We start from the raw sequence: 24,866 nt of genomic DNA, 5'->3' as shown, positions 1-24,866 counted from the left end.
TTTTAAAATGCCAACGTCAATTAGCCAATTCTGGCCAGTTCTGGTAAGTTCTAATTTCATAATTGTTTGTCAAAAAAAAGAATATGCTTCGGATGTAATAATATATTCCAACCTCTGTCCTCGTTGGAGTACACTAATAAATATTTAATATTGCTTATAAGCATTCTAAGACTAGGGTCAAGGCGTGAATGAGTCGTTTAAAGTAATGACAATAATAAGGTTGACCAAAGTAATGACGTTAGGTATTTCCAGTATTTGTCGAAAAGTATCATGAGGTACTTATATTCTCAAAGTAAATCAGTTTTTGAATTCGTATGCCTCTTTTTTATAATATAATAAATAAGTGCATATTTTTGTTATTAAAAAATAATATAATTCGTTCATTCACCATCAGCTGATTAAAAAATATTTAAGTGCAATTAAAGTACATTCAGACACAGTTATATCAGTTGTGTCATTCGATGTTGTAGTGTCCTCTTACTCCGTCCGTAACATCAACTTCTACACTCCTGAACCTTTGTGACGATTTCATAAAACACACAAAAGAAAGTCAGGAGTCACCCCGTCACTGACCGGCTTTCCAACGATGTCATATTTGAAACTATCCATACAAAATTGTTTGGTCTTCTTCTATTGCTATTTAACAAGTGGAGATTGTCCCGGGGTTATATCATGATGTGTGTATGGGTATTATGCTCGTCCTAGTTTTGTTATCATAATGGTTGAAGGCCCTATTCAAAATCATAGTGCATTGTGTCTAACGGCGAGCCTCGTATAACCGAAATACATATCGCAATTTTATACTGACCACTTTTCGACGGCATAATTAATTCCCGAGCCTGAAAAATTAGGTTGTAACAAAGTCAGTTTGTAAAATAAGACTTTTATACATTTTGTTTGTATATTAGTGATACATTGAGTGGTGCCCCAATATTATTTTCAGGGGCACGTGTCATAGAAAAATTGATATAAAACGAGTTGGGATTTTATAAAAACCAACAAGCTTATATATAATCTTATCCCCAATAATCTTCATTAAAAGCTACAAATAATAAATTATTCTTCATTTACTGAGGAGTAGGATGGTACAACATAATATTATTATATTAAGTAAACATAATTTGTGTCTGGAGAACAAATACTAGGTACACGAGTGGGCGTTACATTTAGTACACGAGATTACTCGCCCACAACTACCAAAAAATACATTACCTATTAACATTTTAATAGAGAAAATTCTGGTTTATTAAGCTTCCCTTTGTACAACAGGTTTCGAGAAAGAAATAATATTATAAAGCTTTACCAACGTCGGGAATATACTCGTGATGGCCCACGCTATCGCCTACTCAGGCATACGTTTAACAAAGACAAATTATATTGCTAAAATCAAATTATTAATTTAATGTTAAATTGTTTTGAGTAAAACAATGACAGAATAAATTGCGACATATTTTATTTTAAAGATTAATACCAATTAAGGGCAAGTACAGTTGTCGACGTGTTCGTGTCCCACTCATTACGTAACTCCCACCTACCGACGCGGATTGATTTTTGTTACCATCTCACTGTCACAGCACGCATGCGCGAAAACTTCACGCACACACCCTTAACTAACGACCACACATTGACGCACCCTCCAACTTTATCACAGATACATTCTCAACTCTAAGCTCATAACATAAGGTTGACAATCCTACCAGGTTGGGAACAGTTGGTATTTTTAGACAATACGTGCCTATTATGGCGAGTACAGACGCGCCCTCTCCCATACAAATCGGGAAACCTCGTCGCGGAAGGTTTTCCACTTTCTGTCTATATTTTCTGAAAAATATCCACATTTTGCATCGCAGTTTCGGCGTATTTTTACATTAGTTCGTACGTGTAATCACTGTGTGTGTTCATGGGGTTTAATTTTACGTAGAAAGGGTGTTTTTTGTCGGGAAAGGTGTGACTAAAAATAGATCACTGCCCGATATACTCGTAGGGAAATCTAGTGAGAGCTTTCCATTCATAAATTACATTCATTTGGTGTCGGGCAGTGAAGTAATACAGTTGGGAGAAGCGATTTAACTGGTGAATGACTATATCGTTCGGTGATAAGATTGGAGTGCTAAAAAGGATCGATAACCGGGCCACTGCCTGTCGACTGTGAAGAACTCGCGCCGGACACAAGAGAAAAATGTAAGTTTCATTCTTTCTACCATTCAACTATGTCTAAAAATTCTCATACATTCTCATACATGTCCCACATACTTTTTATGAAATAAGGAATCCCTAAAATCATCGTTTTATATAGCCTTTCGTGAATCGTTCGATAGTACGCTGCCTAACAATGGTTTATAGATTGTATAGATATGCAACCTCCTTGTGGCCTGTACGTTTTGTCCTTATGTAGAGGTATTCCATAATTTCTTAAAACAAATGAACAATAACTAGAATATAAGTGGTAATTTGGAATATTCATCCTTTTTTATCATAACAGGCCGGTATGTACTTACTTTAGGTCATTATTTTTTGGGAAGCCATGACGCCGTACCCTCGATGATTGATTGTATGAAGTTCATCCGTCATCTTTTTTCTTGTTTTATTATTTGACATTCTGTAGAAACCCGTAGGTTTTGTAGTGCATGTTTATTGGTCTTCATGATAACTCCAAATGACTGACTACCTAGAGTCACTGGCCTATACTGATTGTAAAAACTTTATAAGTAGGTACACTAAGGATACATTCAAATGATGGCCGGCGCTCCTATACAGATTCTATAATAATATTGGAGAAGAACCGCTAAGCACACCACAGTGTACTCGGACCAACATCATATGCCTAAACATTTTATAAGAAATTCCTGTCCAGAATTGCAGAATCATCCTCTAATTGAGTATTTGACCTACCACAACCTTGTAAGTGGGTTAGCTTTATGAGTCCGGTTCATAAGGTTCCGAGTTTTGACTACCCCCAGTCATTTTGGGTGGTCAAATTTCGTGTATTCACACTTGAATACACAAAGAATACCCAAGTAACTGAATAAAAGAAGGTTTTTGGAAACAAGAGCTTAGCCTACAGAAGGATCTTTTTTGGAAAACGTACCTTCCATATAAACGAATCGCCCTAAGTTTATAGAAACAAGTCCAAGACATCGTTTTATTGCAAAAACACTAGTTTTATGAATGGATAAACATTAGTTGCACGTTTTAGAGAAGTCGACCACATGGAAAGGAACTGGCAAAATTCCATACTATTTGTTTTATAGCTTTTGAAAACTATACGATAGTTAAGGCAAGCCAAATAATATGACATAGTACAAGCTACTTATTTGAACTGCCTTTTCAACGAACAGTCAATAGGGTGAAATTAATAACTAGAAAAAATAAGCTTAACTATACCTAACAAAAAACTTCTATCTAGAGGTTAAAAAATAAATAAAACAAACATAATCATCTCGAGTCATCAGAATCAGGAACATAAACCGAACTTACGATCCTAAGGCTAAGGTTCTCGGGCACGCCACCATCGTGGCGGTAAGTCCTCTCTTTGAGGAGTGGCTCGGGAGAAGTCACGGCGCCCTCACGTACCGCATGACGCAGGTCCTCACCGGACACGGTTGTTTCGGGAGGTACCTGCACCGAATCGGTCGTGAGGAGGCGCCCGGGTGTCACCATTGTGCGGACAGCCCCGAGGACACGGTGGACCACACAGTCCAGGTGTGCCCCGCATGGGAAGGGCACCGCCGGGTCCTCGTCAATGCTTTGGGCGGCGGCGACCTCTCACGTCCGGCCCTGGTTCAGGCCATGGTCCGGGGCGAGAGGGAATGGGATGCCGTCGCCTCCTTCTGCGAAGCGGTCATGCTCGAGAAGGAGGAGGCGGAACGCCAGAGAGTTCGCACCTCCCATCCCAGCCGCCGCGCTGGACCAGGAAGACACCATGAGCGCCGGGTGTCGCGAGATGACTCCCGGCCACCGTAGGCGTGGGTCTGTGGGCGGTGAGTTCGGGTGGCTCATCGTCCCTCTGTCTACTTAGACGACAGACCCGTGTCGACGGCGCGCGTTGTTCCACGCGCTCCTCAAAGAGATGTCAGCAACCCCAGCGGGGCCCAGCAGGGCCAAGGCCTGCCGGGGCCGCGGGTTGTTCGAAAGAGATACCGCGGCCCTGGTACATAAAAGGCCTATGACGGAACACGACGGTTTTTAGTCAGTAAGAGTCTGATACTCCCTCACTGCTGCTAACCCACAGCGGGAGGGGTCATTTGATGATTTTTGACGTCGGAAAAAAAAAAAAAAAAAAAAAAACTGTCGTTTATGCCTTCGACCTCAGTGCCAATCTAGACACACGGCAGTGTGTCCGCCAAGTTCGAGCAAAAAAAGCGACACACCGGCCGTGGGTTATATTACACGAACCATTTCGGGCCAAATTCGACCCCCCCCCCCAACTCAAAATCTATTTTATTTACGCATATCAAATTTCTAGTATCTGTTGAGACCCCCTCACTTATCTAAAATACAAAATTTCATTAATATACCTATTGTAGTTTTAATAGAAAATTAAATACTTGATTCATTGCGTTTAGTAGGTTTACAACAAGATGTATGAAAACTTGCCAAGTAACATCATTAAAAAGTAACTATTTTTAACTGAGGTATGTGTATGGAACTTGGTACTTATTCAGATCTCACTTCTTTTATAGGCGAAGCATTCCCATATTATCGAACTTGGCAGTCTTTCACATTTTTGTTTTGGGTGGGATTCTACTAACGTCACAAGACTAACCCTAAAAAGCCGACGTTCTACCAACGCCATCGAAGTCAATACACGCGCCCATATTGACCGAACTTGCACAATAGTAACATTAAAATTTCAAACCACGAACGTACAGAAACAACATGCGGGTTCAATCGTAGATGTTATCTTTTAGCTTTCCCTGTGGATTGTGTTGCGAAAGTATTCATCAGTATTTTAGGGTTAGACTGACCTTTGTCAGCTGGGGTGTTTGATATGCATACTTGATTATGTTTTGTTATAAATCAAGTATTTTGTAACAAGCACATTTTATTGGTAACAAAACAAAATTGCTTTGGTTTATCTCGAAGGGATATGTAGGTAGGTACTAATTTCTAAATAGTTCGCGGCGGCCAATGTACTAGATATATCAGCTTTAATATAAAAGAAATAAGATCAGTAAATGTGAGTTCTGTGTACGTTTCAATTACGCCAATAATGTTGCAAAAAAATTACGAGCCAACCTGAATTGCAAAAAGGGAATGATCGAATTCTTTGTCCCTACTGAATAAAATACTCATGAAAACATCCTGAAATACTCCATTAATCTGGCAAGCAATAGTAAATTATTCCATTACGCGAAAAACACTTTAATAATACTTTAATTGTTTGAAGTCCATTATAATGTTACCCGGCTACAAAATATCCGCTCCCTCATTTAATCGACACTTGATCTTAATTGCTAAGCCTGACTGACGCTCTAAAGGTCGGGATAAACCGTTGACCTATCAGGACCTCACTGACTACTAAGTAGAAAGATATTTTATAAGGATACGTAGGAAATATTCTAAAATAAACTCGACATTTTCGAAAGGTGTAGAAAGGTCGATTGACATTGTAGTAGAGGAAGGTGGAAAGGGTCAAGGTCATCTTAAAAATTATGATGTAGATGTCGTATTTTCTCCCTTTTGGATGGGAAATTTCTTAACAAGAATAACAGAACAGTTTGGTTTTCTGCTAGAAATTATCAAGTTGCATTTTTATTCCTAAATATACCTACTTGAAAATATAGGCACAGCAATTTTTTTAATCCGCATTCTGTACCTAATTGTGCATAAAAGTAACGAATGCATAAAGGTAACGAAATTTTCCGAAAATATGCATACATGTATTTTGGCATGCTACATATAGATATGGCAGGCACAAGGGTCAGATAAAGGTGTCATGTCATTCAACCTAAAGATCGTTTATAGGATAAATAGTCTCTCATATTTGGGTAAGTTGTAGGTAATTTTGAAGTGCCTAGTAAAAGGCTTCACTCACTTTATATACATATTCCATATTGGCTTAAATAAAAGGCTTCTGGTTTTAGTAGTATTTACTCTCTTAAGATCAACATTACCTGCCTGCTTTTATACCAATTTGGTGCCGGCGCAGCACGTCTTACTCATGCCCTCAGACTAATTCGCATAATAACTATTTGCTGATACAAAAGTGGCCTGTTGCCACCATACATACCCCAAGTTTGCTGGTTCAAAATCTGACATAATAAATTATCAATAATCAACACTTCGTTTCATCGCATTAACGAAAGACGCAGGTATAACAAAATTCAAAACCACCGAACAAAATGAGTTTCCCAAAACACGTGCCAAAACACAAAACCTCAACATTCCGAACATCGTCCTAATTTCGTGAGAACCCGTACAAACGAATTATTAATTAAAAACAAACAACAAACACGCTTGTTAATAAAAGTTTTGTAGAAAACTGTGGTTCTACCTTTATATACACCTACATGCAGGAACACTTAATGGAAACCGTTAGGTATTTTAATCTTTAGTGTTAATGGGCCTACATAGCCTGAAAATAAAGGTTTTTTGTTTATTTTTTTAATGATAGAATAGTAGCTTCCACTCATGTTTTCTCTCGCGTCGCGTGGGTACTACTGCTTTCGCTAAGATAAAATATAACATAAGACATTACACACATATGCTATTTGACAAAAAAAATCGGTTTGAAGGTCTAGAGATTACACATTACAGTTACAAACTAAACTTACTCTTCATAATATTATTAATTTAATACAAGAGTATCAAAGAAATGTATCAAAATCAACTATAACAAACTTTAGGAAAAGTGTTACAACGCTGTTGTTCTTATTGAAGCCGAACGAGCCTGAAAACTTGGTGTTTGACACAGTGACATTTACAATTCTTTCTAGCGAGAAACTCCACTGTTCCATTTCTTGAATTTCTCTATTCTTTGATATTTCGTTTCGACTTGTTACCTATAGCAACTGCTTTTAACGCCATTTTTACGATACTATAATAGTATAGTAATTCTACATGCTCCTTGGCTATGGGAAAAGGCTTGGCAGATGATGATGACTTACATCATGTTATTTTCATTTTTTAAAAGAGGATTTTGAGGCACCATCATGATGAGATTCGAACAGATTCGATAAGAACTATGAAGGAGACTCGTTCAATAATTATGAATTAAATTTTCATAATTAATTTATCATTGTGAAATAAATCTAATATATATTCGAAGTCAACGCACCATCTCTTCTTCTTCCATACTTCTCTATCTGAAATCATCTCACCAGTAACTTCTTCATAATTTCACCTAAATTATTTCCTTTTGTACTCCAGTGTTCATAACAAACTTGATTATAAGAAATTTTCATTATAAAAGCGAGCGGTGGAACAGATTTTCTCGCTGTTGAAATAGGTCAAGCTTTCAGTACGAAGCGAATTCTATTCAGGAATTCAATGCGTGCTTTGAACATCGGTAATGCATAAATTCATGACTATAATTAATAAATAGATAGCTGTTGGTATGAAGGATATTTAGTTCGAAATCAAACTTCAAACTACTTCTGTATTGGAGTTAAATTATAGTATAGGTAATATAATGTAGGAAGATAATTTAGTTTGCTTACTTATCTGTACCAGCAAAAAGGCAGATGATATAAAATCGACAAAAGAATAGAATCTAGAGTAGGATGGTGACTTATATTCACTTAGTATAACTAATGACTTGAAACTAAGTAGAATACCTTGAGATTGCCAAGTAAAAGTATTGAAAGTATCTTGGTGTTTTGATAAAATATCAAGCTGCAATCCCACTTTTTTTGAAAAAAAAAAGAAAACATTGACGAACAAGTTATTTCATCTTCCGCGATGTATCTCAAGGAAAGTAATCCACATAACAAAGCTTATCAAAGTCAGATCACCCGTCAGCCCATAAAAGCATGGAAGGTAAGAATATTTCAATGGCTATTTACGCTAACATCCCTTTTCGTCTAAGACCTCACCTATTTCTATCTTAATTACCTACAACTATTTAATAACATCAATGTCAAGAGCAGAGATGCCTCCAGCTATAAGTATAGACTCCCGGCGTCACTTTCCATTCATAGTCCTTCAATGTTTGCTAATTGAATGGATAATTAAACCCTTTGAATAGACCAGGCTGTTATTTATTGATGAAATGTCTGCTTCTTCGAAAAGGTTATTTTGAAATGGGTTAGGGATATAGCCTAGGTTTAGGTTATTTCGTGTTCTTGGTTTGATTGAAGTCTTCTTAGGATGTTAGTTTAAAAACTTCGAGTGTAAATATAAATTCGACGCAACCTACTATGTATATAAAATGGAAGAAACGATGATCAGTACCTAGGAGAAGTGTGTGTGATCGCATTTTTTTAAGATAAAGGTATATTTATTTCTCTATTATATGTTCACGTAAACAAAGTTTGGCGTAGGTTTTATAGGAAATTACTGCAAAAATATTCGGAAAAACACGCAATTTGTAATCGATACCAAAGCCATGTTTTTCATGTCCATTTTACCCGTATCCTTGAGTTATTTTTGTGAGAATAAGCAGAGGAAATGTGTACAGGCCGGAAAATCTTTACAACTGTAACAATATTGAATTTCTTTATCCTCGTCTGAAGAACGGTTTATTGAAGCACTACATTGTATTATAAAAATCAAAAGGCTTAAGAATAAGTGAAGGATAAATTAAGAATCAGTGAGTCCGATAAATTAAGAGATATTATAATATCTGCTCGGAAAATTTAAAACTTTGATTGCAAGATTAAAATCTCGAGTGATGCAGCTGTGGCCGATAAAGATTTAAATCTAGATAACTTTAAAAAATTGGAAGATAAAAAAGAAATTAAATAAGCCTTCAATTTTCTTGAAGAACTTTTAAAAGGCCACTTTATTCGATCAGAAATTCCTGATGTGATTTTCGCTCTTAGAGGAATTTGTGCTCTCAGAAGCTTTACACGATTTTCTCCGCTGGAAATTCCTTGTCTAACCTTTCTAAACATTCTGTTTACATGTAACCTACATCTACCTGTATTATAAGCTGAGGAGTTTGTTTCTTACTCGCGTTAATCTTACGAACTTTGCTTTGATTTTAGAAATACTTCAATAGAAGATAACCCATGTCATGTATACCTACTTTATATCTCAAACATCTCTTTGTAAGAGTTAATTCATTAAAAGCCATTTTCAACAATGAACGTGTGCATTTCAACAATAAATGTGATGTAATAGATATATGGTCCAAAAGACATCTTGTGAGAGAGACTACCAGAAAAATAAAGTTAACAGAAATACAAAAGGAAAAATATTTACAAAATGTCCAGAGAATTAACAGCGGGAAATGGCTCCCGAATTGAATGAAAATCTAATTTGCTGAGAATTGTATTACGGACGGCATTCTTTGTTCAGATCATCGTGCTAAATCGCTTTTATTATGATATTTCGTATTTATCCTGTTACTTATGGGACCTGGGACTGTTATTAACCTCTTTTCTTATTACTGATTTGAATTTTCGGTTGGAGCTTTTATTTAATTCTGATTAGGTAATTGAAGGAATACTTCTACAGAGCGCAACTTAAATAGTTTGTCAGCACGGGCTCACGCCCAAAGGTTGCAGACTCGCGGACATATAAGAAAATTCGTACTCAATTTCAATTCGAGCTATTGCTTAGGCGAGTAGACCGGAAAAAACATTTATGTCCGTCAGCCAAATGCCCCACACCGGTGGAATCTTGCCTTATATGATTAGTCATGGGCACTCATAACCTCCTTTTATATTGTTCACAAATCCGCCCAACATACACAGCGAACAGTGTCGAGCAGACATTATTTTTATATTATTTCTATTACAAAGGATATCAACGTCCATGGATCAGAAAAGGTAAATGAATTCATTCACAAAAAAATTAACCATGTTTGACCAGGCACAAAGATCAAAATATATTGTAGACCCGACCAAATCCTACGCTCTGTATTTGCCTACTGGCATTTTACAAAACGTAATAAAAATAATGAAACAAAATAAGTAGGCTTAAAGTTGCCTTTATGATAAGTTAATGCCAAAGTTCAAATAAATTACTTTGATGTTGGAAATGAATGGTTGTTATTATTAATATATAGCCCATTGTGAATTCTATTGTCAATGAAGAAGAATTCTTCATTCATCAGTTTATTTAGCGGAATATTTGTAATGTTAACAGAAACATATGATTCTTATTTTATTGTTCATATTTGCTTGGAGCGTTATTGAATTGATACTCTGTATAAAGACAAAAATTGATGTAATAAGTAGGCATTCTCAATTCGTTGTAGTTACATTGTTCTGAAACATTATATTCTTTGTTAGTTCGCCAATACTTCTCGTATGTCAGACATTTTAGTGAAACATATAATAGAGATATTACTTCTACTTCACTCAAAGTACCTAAAACACAACATTAAATCTATGATACAAATGATTTCATCTATCACGTTTGAAGGGTTCATCAGTTCCAAGGTCATTGACCTTCACAAAGAGAATTTATCTTTAAAAGGAACCAACTAAATTCAATTTCCTCTCGTATAGGCGGCCAAAAGCTTGATAATGGAACGCTGCGAAAATAATTTTTCGCCTCTTTACTCAATTTCCCTGTTCAAAGACTGTTTTTAAGTTTCATTTTGATAGAACTTCGCAGCTTCCCTTTTTCAGGAAATTGTAGAAAATATTAAATTATTTGTTAAGCTGGGGTAGGTACAAAAGTTGAGTTAGCTGCGGAATCAAAAACAAAAAAGAAACATGGTATGCTTTCTTTTCAAAATTGCATTTTTACAGCATCAAACATTATGGTTATTTTTCCAAATCAAGCTAATCAAACCAAAAACTATTCAATTAGCACACACAAGCCATAAAGATTTTTTATTTGGACATGATAGAACTCCTGGATCCATAAAACACACTTATTTATACGCTTCAACTTTATCTACAGCCTTTCATACGTCACTACCTTACCGTCCTCAATTTTATAATAAACCCTTTTTCGTAAAAGACAACTCCACATAAAATACACTGGGGTATAAAGCTTACAGAGGCTGAGTTGGCACAAATTCTCTGAAACAGATCACTAACTAGGCCTGCCTCCGGGCATCGTCTGTGTACCGTACTGTCGTATCTACCCACTGTGACCCGATTCCACGAATTTCGAGAATTATTCCCAGTTTATTTCGAAGATTCAGTTTGGAGGAAATACTGGGAAGTTCTGATTCATAAATGTTGATACAAAGATGTGTTTGATGGAGATACTGTGAACCTTTGAAGTAGGATTGGGATACACTACCGACATCATGTTAATTTGTTATGTTATGGTAAGACACCTAAAAAGTGTGCCTACAAGACTTCTTGGACAATTACCTGTAGGCAGACTTTATCTAGGCGGGGCATACCTACTTTTTCAAGACGTGAGCAAAAGTGTGTGTGATTTATATACTTATCGACTTTCACAGCCCTAGTATAGGTACACTTACTGATCACATCCTTCACATATTCACTTAATTTAAGTACTGTCAAGGGGTTACGGAGAGGGTTGACCTGAGACCTGAACCCACAATGGCGACAACCTCCTCGACCTATTAGTTTTATGAAGCGAACTCATTACTTAAGCGATATTCTAGATAAACTGGAGGCTAGTGCTCTGGGGAAATATACCAATGTTTGAAAACGGGGGAGTGCTGAAGAGAAAACTGTTAGAAAATTAAAAGATGACAACATGGTTGGTTTACTGAGGCTCGCGGAGTATTTATAATTTCCTGGCAGATTTCTTCTTTTCTTTTCATAAATGTTACTCACCGAGTAGAGTATTATGAATGAGAAGAATGCTTCTCAGTATGTATTATGTAACCATCTTCAGAACTTGTTGAGAATTGAGAGTAAATAAACCATGCAGCATATTTAAGTAAGCATATCCATAGAGTACAAAACAAAGTCCTCCGCCGTGTCTATCTGTCTGTTCCAGTTTTCGTTTTATGGGTAGCAGCTAGCTAGCTGGAGTATGTACTCGTACATTACAGAATACATCCCATTCATACATTCCGTGCGAAAAATATCACCCCCAAAATCTCGATGACGTCATAAACCCCCTATTCCCACATTGCAGGGCGACGGAAGGCGGACTGGCGCCCGGCGGCGATGGGGACATGCCGGTGGGCGGGCCCAAGACGCCGCAGCAGATCGCCGCGCAGCGTCGCTTGCAGCAGACGCAGGCGCAGGTCGATGAGGTGAGGACCCAGTTCTGCTTTTGAAAAATATTTTTTTTTTTTTGAGGAAAAATTGTGAGCTTTGTAAGTCGATTAAAAAAAGGTAAAAAGCTTTTTTTTGACCGCTGCCGCCTAAAGAATATTAGTAATTTTTCAGTTTTTCTGGACGCGTTTTATATGAAAATATCAAATAATTGTCTAGGAAGATTATTTAGTCTTCAAATACATTGTGACATAGTAATTTTTCATAGTTTTCCTAAACGCGTTTTTTTGTGAAAATGTGAAATATGCTAGCTTTGTTGTCTAGGAAGACTATTAAAATTTGGTCTGTCTCAGTGACAAAAAACCTGTCGCGTGGTGTCTCATGTCATTGGTTAAACCAGTAGTTGTCAATTGTTTATTGTCGCACCATTACAATCGATACTACGACGTTTGGAAAAACCGATCGGAAAATCCGCTAGTGTTTTCAATACTATATAATAAGTCGTTTGTACTCGAAGTTTGAGATCTGCGTATCTGTAACATAATATAGGTAGATTGGAGTCGTAAGTCAGAGGTTACTGAGTGAAACATTAGAACTCGGTCCGCGTGGGCGGGTGGATAATTTGCTGTCAGCCGCACGCTCCTACTCATTCATTATGGCGTTTCATAAAGTTTTCAGGATGGAAATTAACTTTAGAAGAAAATATTTACGATATCAAAACTATGTACACTAATATTATAAAGCTAAATTTGATTGTTTGAACGCTTTGTCAAAACTAGTGGTCCGATTTGACAAATTGTGCAACCTACATCGCCCATTTAGTAAGGCTTTTGAGAAAGTGATTACGGGCCGCTTTTTGTCTATCAGCGATATTTCACTGTTCATATTTTATTAACATCATGTATTGCATGGGCTATTGTATATTTGAATATGTTGTATAGATTAACATCATGAGTCAGAGAGTGAGTGTGACATTTGAACTCTATGGTCAGTGGGCGGATATTTATTGTCTGTCGGCACGCCCAGTCGCGCGTCAAACTATGGATATAGAAATGTAGTTATTTATATAGTTACTAGCTGTTGCCCGCGACTTTGTCTGCGTGAACAACATAGAATTTCCAATTTCGTTTATTTAATCATTCATTGCTCAACCCCCGTAGGTGATAGCGTGATAATATATAGCCTATGTGTTGAACCGGTCCCCAGGTAATAGTCATGCAAAATTTTATTTAAATCCATGCAGTACTTTTTGAGTTTATCCGGGACAAACATACAGATAAACAGACATACAGACAAAAATTCTAAAAACTACATATTTGGGTTCAGAATCGATTATGAATCACCCCCCAAGTGTTCTTTTAAAAAAATATTCAATGTACAGTTTTGACTTTCCTATCATTTTATTATATGTATAGATTACATTTAAATATTGATCGGTTAGACGGTTAACTCTTGCTTAAAAAGTAAATATTGACGTGAATCTAATTAGCCTTCTTTCAATTATTTGATTTTTACTTTTTACTTTGGCACTTACAATAGTCTTTCTATCGACAATATGCTTATGATAGTTTATACCATTACCTAATTAAATGCAAAATAGTAAGCACATGTTTTAAACATTTGATTTTATGTGTTGAAAATCTGAACAGAAATATTTTCTTCTATAAAGGTTATAAGAGCACAATAAAAAGAAAACTGTATCAATCAAAATTCACTAAAAACCCTACCTACATGATATCTAGACACACGGCAGTGTGTCCGCCAAGTTCGAGCAAAAAAGCGACACACCGGCCGTGGGTTATATTACACGAACCATTTCGGGCCAAATTCGACCCCCCTGTAACTCAAAATCTATTTTATATACGCATATCAAATTTCTAGTATCTGTTGAGACCCCCTCACTTATCTAAAATACAAAATTTCATTAATATACCTATTGTAGGTCTTGAGATATTGACGTCAGAAAATCGCTATTTTTACTATACACTTATTCACTTATTCACTGACTCACTCATCAAAAACCTAGACCACTTCCAATGGTCGTATTGACTTGAAATTTGGCATGGAGGTAGGTCTTTATGTCAAGTTAAAGGGAAAAATCTGAAAATGGCCAAGTGTGAGTCGGTTTCAAAATAATGAAGGTGTTTTATACCCGGTGTAAATTTATTCCCCTAAGGAACTAAAACGAACTAAATTTATCTATATTTATATAATATATCTTCGAATGGTACAAAGGTTTGTATTTAGTCAAAGTAAAGTAAAAATCTGAAAATGGCCAAGTGTGAATTACTTTCGAAAATAACGAATGTGTAACTTTGATCCACGAACATAATATATGATAACATGTCATGTCAGTCAGTTGGTAAATCTAGTCCATTTAGTTAATCTAGTTCATTTCTTTGTAAGAAACATAGTGCATATTAAAAAATCTAAAAAATAGTATAAATGAGACATTTCTTTAACTAACTTCATCATAAGAAAAAAATAAAATAAACAACCTTACAAAAATAAATGAAATCCCACCCAAAACAAAAATGTGAAAGACTGCCAAGTTCTATAATATGGGAATGCTTCGCCTATAAAAGAAGTGAGATCTGAATAAGTACCAAGTTCCATACACATACCTCAGTTAAAAATAGTTACTTTTTAATGATGATTACTTGGCAAGTTTTAATAGAAAATTAAATACTTGATTCATTGCGTTTAGTAGGTTTATAACAAGGTGTATGAAAACTTGCCAAGTAACATCATTAAAAAAGTAACTATTTTTAACTGAGGTATGTGTATGGAACTTGGTACTTATTCAGATCTCACTTCTTTTATAGGCGAAGCATTCCCATATTATAGAACTTGGCAGTCTTTCACATTTTTGTTTTGGGTGGGATATTGATATTTACTAGATACATTCGCCTGAACTCACATTACGGACATAAATGGCCACCGAATGTCACCGACTAGACTCGAAGCAGGAAATTAAACGCCAGTTGCCCGACCAACTATTTGCTATTGACACTAACGAAATGTCCGATGTTTCTCCACGTAGAGGGTTAATTAACTTAGTAATAAATACAAGGTGTATAGCAATTAATGAAGAAGACTTATACACAACTATGTAACGGTTTCTCGCAGTTTCACTTTTGAACAATCAAATTAGAATCCCTTTGTTTTCAGACTAGTTGCTCCTTCATAAATACTTGCTTCTAGATTAACATACATATAATCATTTACAAAATTAAATAGGTACAATGCTAGCTTATGTCACCCTTGGATTACTTTGCAGCAGCGGAAGGATTTTTCAAATCTGTTCAGTAATTAGTTTCGCAAGCAAAATTAAGCTTTCCCCTTTCATCATCATCATCATCTCAGCCATAGGACGTCCACTGCTGAACATAGGCCTCCCCCTTTGATCTCCACAGATACCTGTTGGAAGCGACCTGCATCCAGCGTCTTACGGCGACCTTTATAAGGTCGTCTGTCCACCTCGTTGGTGGACGTCCTACGCTGTGCTTGCTAGTCCGTGGTCTCCACTCCAGCACTTTTCGGCCCCATCTGCCATCTGCTCTGCGAGCAATATGGCCTGCCCATTGCCACTTCAACTTGCTAATCCGGTTTGGTTCGTCTACGGATCTCCTCGTTCCGGATTCCCCTTTACAGTATTACAATATAGAGAGATGAATAAGTATATCTCATGTGCGGTATATCTTCCAGAGTCATTAATCTATTCAATGATAAATACTTCACTCACACAAGATTAAGTTTCCACAGTCCTCGAAAGTGATTCGTCATATCTCTGACGTCATTGAGCCTAACTATCTTACTAGTGACGTCATATATGGAGAAAATTCTCTTGAAATTGAGGCAAGGGTTTGCTGATATCCCATCTCTGTCTCCATTAAGTATCGGTACTATGTCAAGTATATTGTTATTGAGGATTCCTTGGCCTAAATATCTTTGTTCATTATCTCTTGGCAGACTCATAAAAGGAACACCATGATACGCCACTATTAGGAATTATGTGTTAGTCTTTTTGGTTTTTCGGTGTTGACAATGAAATGGTTTTATATAATATAGCACCCGACATACAATACAGTATTCTTACATCGCTTTTCATTCTAGCGGATCGAAAGGCTGTATCGCTCGGTTCAAACTATGACATGTAAAACAAAATTAAGCTCTTTTGGTTAATCGAGGAAATATTTCGGATAATTGTGATTGACTCATGACTTACGGAGCCGAAACGTGGACACTGTCGGTACGGCTGGTTCACAAGTTTAAAGTCGCTCAGCGGGCTATGGAAAGGGCTATGCTCGGCATTTCTCTGAGGGATCGCATCAGAAATGAGGTAATCCGTCAGAGAACCAAGGTCATCGACATAGCCCACCGAATCAGCAAGCTGAAGTGGCAGTGGGCTGGCCATATTAGCCGAAGAACCGATAACCGTTGGGGTAAACGAGTTCTAGAGTGGAGACCACGCCTCGGCAAACGTAGTGTAGGACGTCCTCAGGCACGGTGGAGTGATGACTTGCGCAAAACGGCTGGCAGGAGCTGGATGCGAGAAGCTGAAAATCGATCTCAGTGGCGTGCACTTGGAGAGGCCTATGTCCAGCAGTGGACTGCGATAGGCTGATGATGATGAATTGTGATTGTAGTATCCATATAATCCTTAAAATCTTTTTGTTTAATAACAAAGGCTTGGGTTTCAGTAATCATTTTGCCATTCTATCATATGCATGTAGTTAATTATACTAGCGATATAACACCAATGAGAAACACCAATACGTACTTTCTATAGTTGGTAAACTATTTTATATGGTTTTATCCCTTCATGAACGTGCTTTTAGACTGAAAGTATTTCAGGTAATACAGTCTTTTAAATAATTTGAAATTAAAATTAAACCTTCTTCTTTCGTTCAAAAATTTATTTGGGATCAGCGTAAGCTTTTCCGTTTCCATTCCTCTATGTCAGCAGTACCTAATTCATATTCTCTTGCAGATAATCAATCCATATTTTCCTCGGTCTTTCTCGGCCACTCAATCGATAAATCAAATAAAGGTACACACACATACTTGATTTTTTTATTTATGTTACAGGTGGTGGACATAATGAAGACGAACGTGGAGAAAGTGCTTGAGCGGGATCAGAAACTCTCAGAACTTGATGACCGAGCAGGTAAAAAAGAAAACAATGAGTAATTTCATCATCATTATTATCCTGCCCTTGTCCCAATTCTTCTTCCATACCTTCGTATAAGACGTCATCTCACAAGAAACAGTCTTTACAGCCACATCGTCTTTCACACAATCCGTCCAACAACTTTTTGTTCATCCTCTTCTTCCATAAATAAAACATCTATGCAAGTCATCTATTGTATTAACAAAATTTATTCTGCACCGAATCCATAACAAATTCGGATGATTGCGGATGGATAGATTGACATTCTTCTGAACGATGTTTTTATAGATATTATACTTAAATGAAAGTGTTTATGTCACAGATGCACTGCAACAGGGAGCATCACAGTTTGAACAGCAGGCTGGCAAACTCAAAAGCAAATTCTGGTTGCAAAATCTAAAGGTAAACTCTTCTGACTCAAGTATTGGAGGTGGTAAAGTATAAACGTTCTAAAGTATGTGGCAAACCGTAAAGAGCTTCTTAAAACAAAATGATCAATAAGATGCCATTAGGTTAGCCTACGTCATCTCGTGGAATTAGACGTTTTCAACTACGCAGAGGTAATTTGCCAAGAATTGATTTTGCTTCGAAGTAGCAATCCTAATAATATATCTCTTTTCGCAAGGAATAAATCATTCTTTAACGCTGCATCCTGCTTACTTATATTCTATGTTTTAATTTACGGGTCTCGTGTTCATTTCTGACCTTGATCTTTAATGGTCTTTTAAACTTTCCAGATGATGATAATCGCAGCTGTTATTGGAATCATCATCCTGGCTCTAATCATCGGTACGTAAACACAATTGTTTTTAACCAAACATATTAGTAATATCTATGTTTTGTTACACATTATTATGTTATTAGACTAACCATATCATTATTTTTTCCACATTTTCAGCCAACTTTGTGTGAACAAGTTTCGGTAACCGAAGTTTAATTTAGAAGTTACTTGTTATAATTAATGAAATACTTAGTATATAACGTATGTTGTTAATTTTTAATTACGTTATTGGTACTAAGCCTATGTTGGTAAGTGGGCAAGACGTATCATTTGTCGTTGTTAATGAATAAGTGTTGGCTTTGTCTGTTCTATTGTCACTTCGTATATCTGTCTCTATCGGAGAATGTTTCATGCCGTTTCGACATCTTCCTGTTCATATTATAAGTTTGCGTTCACATCACTTACATAATCTTTTGAATATTCATCTTACAGTTTGATCATCACGTCTTTTATAACAAGTCTATCAGCTACCAAATCCTCATACACAATTATTTCTTCCTCTGAGTGTCGTTTGATGTGAATAGCAACTTATAAGTGAATTTCAGCTTTATTTCGCAAATGTGTTTCCTCTTGTCTGGGATTGCTCTTGTGGTTTTTATAATCATATCTATTAAACCATTATGCAAAGACTTACTGAAGAATTAGAACTTAGATCTTATAAATTGCTTGATCTAAAGAGTTATTCTACTTTTATCCAAGAATGCGATGCTTGTCCCAGATTTACCCCCAATTTAGTTATGCTTTATTAAAATATGCGTTAATAATTAATATATTACTGTTATCGTCAGATAAACTTATGTCGACAAAGGGACCTGCTTTTCAATAATAACGTACAAATGAAAAAGCTTAAAAAAGTATAACCTCATTGCTACAGTGCAGTGCTTCCGATGCTTTGAACAGTGTTAATATTTATACGCGGTATTGCAAGTTCTTGTCTTGTGAAATTGATCCAAGAATATATGAAAAAAAAAGATAGATAGCGTATCTGATAATTTTCTTAATCCTCATCAAATCTTTGCCACTGTCTTAAAAAAAAAGATTCTCATAGATTATATTGAAGTCAGAATTTAATTGCCAATCATGTCCATCAGATAGACATCAGTGCGTTCTAAAAACAAATTCCATTTCAGTAGAAAAAACAAAAAGTCTAACATTTAAACTTTGCATGACGAAGAATTCTAAAAAGACTAAAACACAAAATTCTTCATTCTAATGTGTCGTCCTTTTGATAAAATTCACTGATTCTTGCACAGTTTAACTATTTAATGATTTACATACATTATACATATTGTGGATTCGTCTTGTGCTGCTCTTATTTGTTTTATAATTAAATGGCGTTGTTTAATGAGGTTTTAATTTCTAGGTCTGTAAACCATCTGTATGGAGGATTGAGGCAGAGGTATGGATTAAGTACAGGTATTCCTCAGTTCATTTTCTCATCTTAATTAATTAAATCATCTTATTGGACTTCATTATCGTCTGCGGAATATAGTCATCAAAAGTTCATCATCATTTTCTGGATTAATTCTTCCTTGGTTTGAGTTTGTCTCTTCCTCTTCACTTCGAGAGCCAAATAGCATTGACTGCCCACATTTAGTATCATCCTATTTCTTAGCAAACTATGAATGTTTAACTTTGTATTTATCATTATTTAGATCATTTGTAATTTTAGTTGCAGCATCGTGTCTGTAAGAATCAGAAATATGATGTTGCCTTCAATTTCCAGGAGACATAAACATCCCATCTGCCGAGGCATCAGCAAAGAACTTTGAAACTTTTGTTTTTATTTTCCTAGTAATTAGTGTTGTTATTAAATATCCTCTGGATAATATCACCAAAATATATCCGATGTTTTGCCTACTAAATATCAACTATTTATCCTATCAAAACTTTTTGTAAAATTTCGAAATCACGCGTCTTTGACATGATTTCTTTTATATCACTAACAAATGCTCTGTTTACTACGAAATATAGTATTTTTAGATGATCTTTCTTTGTTATAAATTTTACCACAGAAATTAATATTTGCTATTAGATAAGACTTATCAAAAATACAGTAATATCATGAATATTTTCTTACTTTTTCGAAAATAGGCTGTTATTAATGCAATGGTATTGATTTCCATTTGGACCAAATTTCTTGAGTACCTATTTATTTTGAGTCGTTTCTTTTTGTACTTTTTTTAAACGTTAAAATTGTTAACCTTTGATATTATCTACTGTCTACCTATACAAATATGTTTATCTGCTTGTAAATCCTACCACTTTATAGGTGTTATATGAATAGATATTTACACTTTAATAAATATCGGTCCATTTATGAAATGGGCGAACGCTTGGGCTGATTCTGTATTCAAAGTTCCGAGTAATGACAAGTTACTGTATTGTTCTGTTACATAGCGTGTATCGGGCCCATGGTAGCACCACACTACGGTATAGTGAATTATTTACCTACTATGTTTTAATCGCTTATATAGCTGTAATCTATAACCGTGATCTCTATTTGAAACGAAAATTTGTACTTAATCAAATTGTTGTTTGTTTAAGTAAAATTAAATTAGAGTTATATTAAGGACTTGTGCTATCTTGCGTTTTTACATAAACTATAATCGTAACTGGCCAATATTTTTAAAAATATATAATCTATCCTGTGTAACTACAACAAATAATGCATTAAATATCTTTTTACTGTGTGTGTATTAATGTATGTAAAAACAGCTTTGTAGTTAGAAATTGTAAAAATTCACACTAGGTAATTAGATGTTTCAAATAAATAGCCACTCATTAGTAATATTAATCGTGGCAAGACTACTGTTGGTCGTTAACGGCTTACTGCGCCACACATTCAATTATGAAAAAAACCTTTTCAAGCACTGCAAACTGCAATGCACTATCGCATTGCCATCGATTTTAATAACCACATAAGTACTCCATACAAACACAATTAATGCTAGTACGACCAAACGTAGTCCTGCCTTACATTTACGATATAGAATAGTATTGGGAAATTGGCCAGTACTACATAAATATAGGGGGATGGGATTTACATTATCATACGGAAATCGGTTCTCTACATAGGTAAATATTCATATCATGTACGGAGACCGATTTTTAATAAAAAAGTACGTAAGTTGCACATCGTCATTGTTGACAGTCTCATTAGGGGGAGAAAATTAGATCGTAATTTTTAAGTATGACGCCACGGTTTTGAAACACAATATTTTTGAAATTGGAAAACGGTTAACACGCGGGAGTTTTTAGATATTTTCTTGCCAGTATCTTGAAAGTTTTGCAGCCTTTTTTAATACCAACACCATCATCTTCAATGTAGTCTAAGCTCCATGTTTCTACCATTTCATAAGAAAGCCTAAAATGCATAGACTTTTAAAATAATGTAAATAATTTTCTCAAGACACAAGCTGCAAAATGATGCTCTCTAAAACCATCATCGGAGAGACTTGTCACCATTCAAAGAGCAAAGTCCAAGAAAATTGGTAAAGTTTTGGGTAAGTCAATATCCCTACTCAAAAAAAGGTCAAGAGTAAAGTTTGCCTTTTACAAACATAGGTTAAACTTTATGGTATTGTGTTTCAAGAACGATGGCACCCAACATTCACTGTAAGGTAAAATGATAACACACCAGAAGTATGTTATGGGATTAGATAATAAATTGGCTGTTACTTATAGCGTTGTTTACATTATGACGTCAGAGCGTCACTAGTTACCGTCGCTGCGCTATATATTTTAAACAACATTGTAGGTAAGCCATAGCTATAAGCATTGTGGTCATAAAATATAATAATTAAATGAAATAAAAATGTTGTAACTGATATTTGTTCTTTCATTTCCATACCTCAGCTGAGTCGTGGGAAAGAGCTTGATAGTAAAACCGTAGTAACTATTATAGTAATCTGTGGTAAAACTTAAAGGGGACAAATTATCCGATCACACAGGATAACACAGTCTGTAGCTGCTTTTCCACTGGTGCTACGACAATGTGATATCCTAGCTGTGACTGTTTCCACTGATACTAAGCTATGTATGTATATAGCGGTAATTTACGAGTAAGTAAGATGTTTGTGGTATGTAGAAGCTACGCTATGTAAGTATGCCTCCATAGCACTCATCCCCCCATATGAAAACATAGGAAAACATAGCTTAGTAGAATCAGATTCCATTAGCGTGATGCTAGGTAGGTATATGCACTAATGCAATGACTGGTGGATATCAACCGCATCCATCTACAGCATAGTAAACCTCCGGTAGAAAAGCAACCTATTGCTACTTTTTATCCATATGCGCGAAGTAAGTACGTAGCCCAGAATGCAGAAGAATCAGGCACGCACACAACATCATCAACCCTGAAAAGTAACATTGGGTACCGTAACGCCTTTCATCGTCCCATCATACAGGCATCAACCTAATGTTAGTATCGTTAGCATGTCATAAAAGGGTCATCATCTGGGCTATGGACGGTAATGGCTGAGGAAAGCATTACTTGTGACCTTTTTTGTAACAATGAAATCACATATTTTATGGATGATCCCTAATAAAACGATTACCAGCATACAAAAAGAACTGTCACTGTCATTCTAACTGCCGTCCATAGATATAATATTACTAAACAAGATTGCGCACGCTCAAAATATATATTTACGAAAATGAACTCTATTCTAACGCAATAAGGTACTAAATTGGTTGCATAATACACAGAGGCAAATCCGAGCCGAGAGGGATAGTTCGAACGGAGGCTGTTTGTCTCTTTCTAACACCTTGCCAGCATAAAAAAATGTTGTGATCAAAAGTTTTGTCTTCCCAAAAACAATTGAATCACTTATATTTTTATCTTATTTTAACAATTGTAAGTCAACAAATAAATAAAAATCGCATTAATTTATTCGTATTTATTATTAAAACATAAACAACATAAATTTTTATTTTGCTTTTTTTTTATTTTCTAGCGGTAACCCTGAACATTCTTGGCGCGTAATCAGCATTTAAAATTTTGTTTATATTTTTTTGTATTAAATCAATTTAAACTATTAAAACGGTGAAAAAGTGTTGCGTTTCTACTTGCAAAAGTGAATCCTATGGTGTTTGCAATATATCGTTCCACAGGTTAGCTAATAATAACATTTTCGTAAACCAAACAACTAGGGTGCCCATGAATTCTTGTAACGAGTCAAAATATGGGTGATGGATTTTAACCGTCAAATCCGTAGCGGACCCCGATTGGGGTCTGAACATCAATGTCACCGTAAGCTCGGTTTAGACCCCAATCGGGGTCTGCGAATGAGTCATACACTTTCCTTATTATTTACGCTCATATTTATTTTCTTTCCAATCAAACCGTATTTGTGAGTACTAAATAAAATAACTAAATAAATTTAAACTATTTTGACGCATTCAAACCTTTCATATTTAGCATCCCTTTAGTAATATACCTTTTGAAAATCCAATCGTAATTACCGGGAATTCTGATCGAACTCGCCATGTTTGTTTACATTTGTTGTTTTTTTAAATTTGAAGACGCATAGACAAGATGGCGACGGTGATAGAAGTTTTGCATCGAATGATCCGATTCGTTAAAATAAAGAATCGATTTAATAATTTTATATTATTTGATATTATAATATTACTAAATTGCACTTTTGTATACTATAATCTGAAAATAAATTAGGAAAAGTAAAATGACTTTATTTATTTTGAAAAAATGCTAGAAAATCAGTGGTAGAAAATACGTTGTAGCCGGAATATTTTTTTTTTCGGTTTTTAGGATTTCTGAAGACCGCAAATTTTGAAGACTTATTTATTTTTTCGGGTGTTTTATGTACAGAATTCCTGTAGTCCTGCCAAACTTAATGGCGGTTCGTTACTTCCGACTTTTTAACTGAGCGGCAAAGCTATTTGACGAGAGCTGTAGTTAGGTGTAGTTATCGCAAAATTTTATGACGATTTTATTGTTTGAAAGGGCAAATAGGTAGTCGGAACTGCTACTCGCTGTTCATCGAAAGCTGGTCCAAGATGGAAGAAAGATGGCCGCCGCTGACTTATTTTTCTTTTCACAAATCTGTCAATACGGGTATCAAATAAATTGCATTGACTAGTAGAACAAGAAAGATTATTTTTGACCGACAAGCTATAAAGAAGCGCGGGGTCGCTACTCCCCGTCATCCGCCTCAGATCCTCAGAAGTCCTGCGGGATCATTAGGATCAAAAATATTAAGTCGATGCCTAGAGGAATGAAGCAATTTTTTTTCGCCACCAAAGGACAATGAGCGTTTTGATCTACCTCTCCTCTAGCATTAAGTAATACATCAATAGAAAGCTTATGTTATATAAAGTATTTTCTTGTACGGCGGCGATTGTCATTTGTTAGTATTTAGGGAGTTGGACCATGTTTAGTGAAATAATAACTATGTCTAAAATCTACTGTAGCTTCTTAGGTACTGACAATTTGTTAGAGGTATTTAAGTACGAAATGTTCGATTTAAAAAGGCCTTTCCAGTGATATATAATTAATTACTAGAGAAGGAATCTAAGGACTTGAAACTAACTATCGATAAAAAACCTTAAACATGTTCTAACATCTAAAGTACTAAGAATTGGTAAGTAGTATGTAAGTACAAAATGTAACGCTTAAAAA

General features: G+C 35.7%; 1 protein-coding gene across 5 annotated transcripts; it reads left to right on the top strand.

Annotated features, from left to right (window-relative positions):
• The first annotated feature begins 1,776 nt into the window (after positions 1-1,776).
• Positions 1,777-22,050, top strand: LOC124640949 (vesicle-associated membrane protein 2). Of its 5 annotated transcripts, none has more exons than XR_006985616.1 (8): positions 1,777-2,181; positions 12,184-12,304; positions 17,358-17,436; positions 17,762-17,841; positions 18,177-18,228; positions 18,338-18,361; positions 19,584-19,636; positions 19,947-22,050. XR_006985616.1 is itself a non-coding variant. In XM_047178925.1 (8 exons), coding segments are annotated over exons 1-6 (348 nt in total). In that variant the 5' UTR covers positions 1,777-2,179; the 3' UTR covers positions 18,352-18,361; positions 19,584-19,619; positions 19,947-22,050. The 5 variants fall into 5 exon arrangements, 3 of the variants coding, with proteins under 3 accessions (XP_047034881.1, XP_047034882.1, XP_047034883.1); XR_006985615.1 differs by having other exon boundaries at positions 18,338-18,468; positions 19,584-19,619; XM_047178925.1 differs by having other exon boundaries at positions 19,584-19,619.
• The last annotated feature ends 2,816 nt before the right edge of the window (positions 22,051-24,866 follow it).

The sequence above is a fragment of the Helicoverpa zea genome, chromosome 21, assembly GCF_022581195.2.
Source record: "Helicoverpa zea isolate HzStark_Cry1AcR chromosome 21, ilHelZeax1.1, whole genome shotgun sequence".
In the NCBI taxonomy this organism is placed as follows: Eukaryota; Metazoa; Arthropoda; class Insecta; order Lepidoptera; family Noctuidae; genus Helicoverpa; species Helicoverpa zea.
Note: the sequence above shows the minus strand (reverse complement) of the source record. Positions and strands in the feature narration are given on the sequence as shown.

Excerpts from the sequence above, each read along its gene's own strand:
- LOC124640949 (XM_047178925.1), top strand. Across the intron at positions 17,437-17,761 it reads AGAACTTGATGACCGAGCAG|ATGCACTGCAACAGGGAGCA; the intron begins GTAAAAAAGAAA and ends TTTATGTCACAG. Across the intron at positions 17,842-18,176 it reads TCTGGTTGCAAAATCTAAAG|ATGATGATAATCGCAGCTGT; the intron begins GTAAACTCTTCT and ends TAAACTTTCCAG.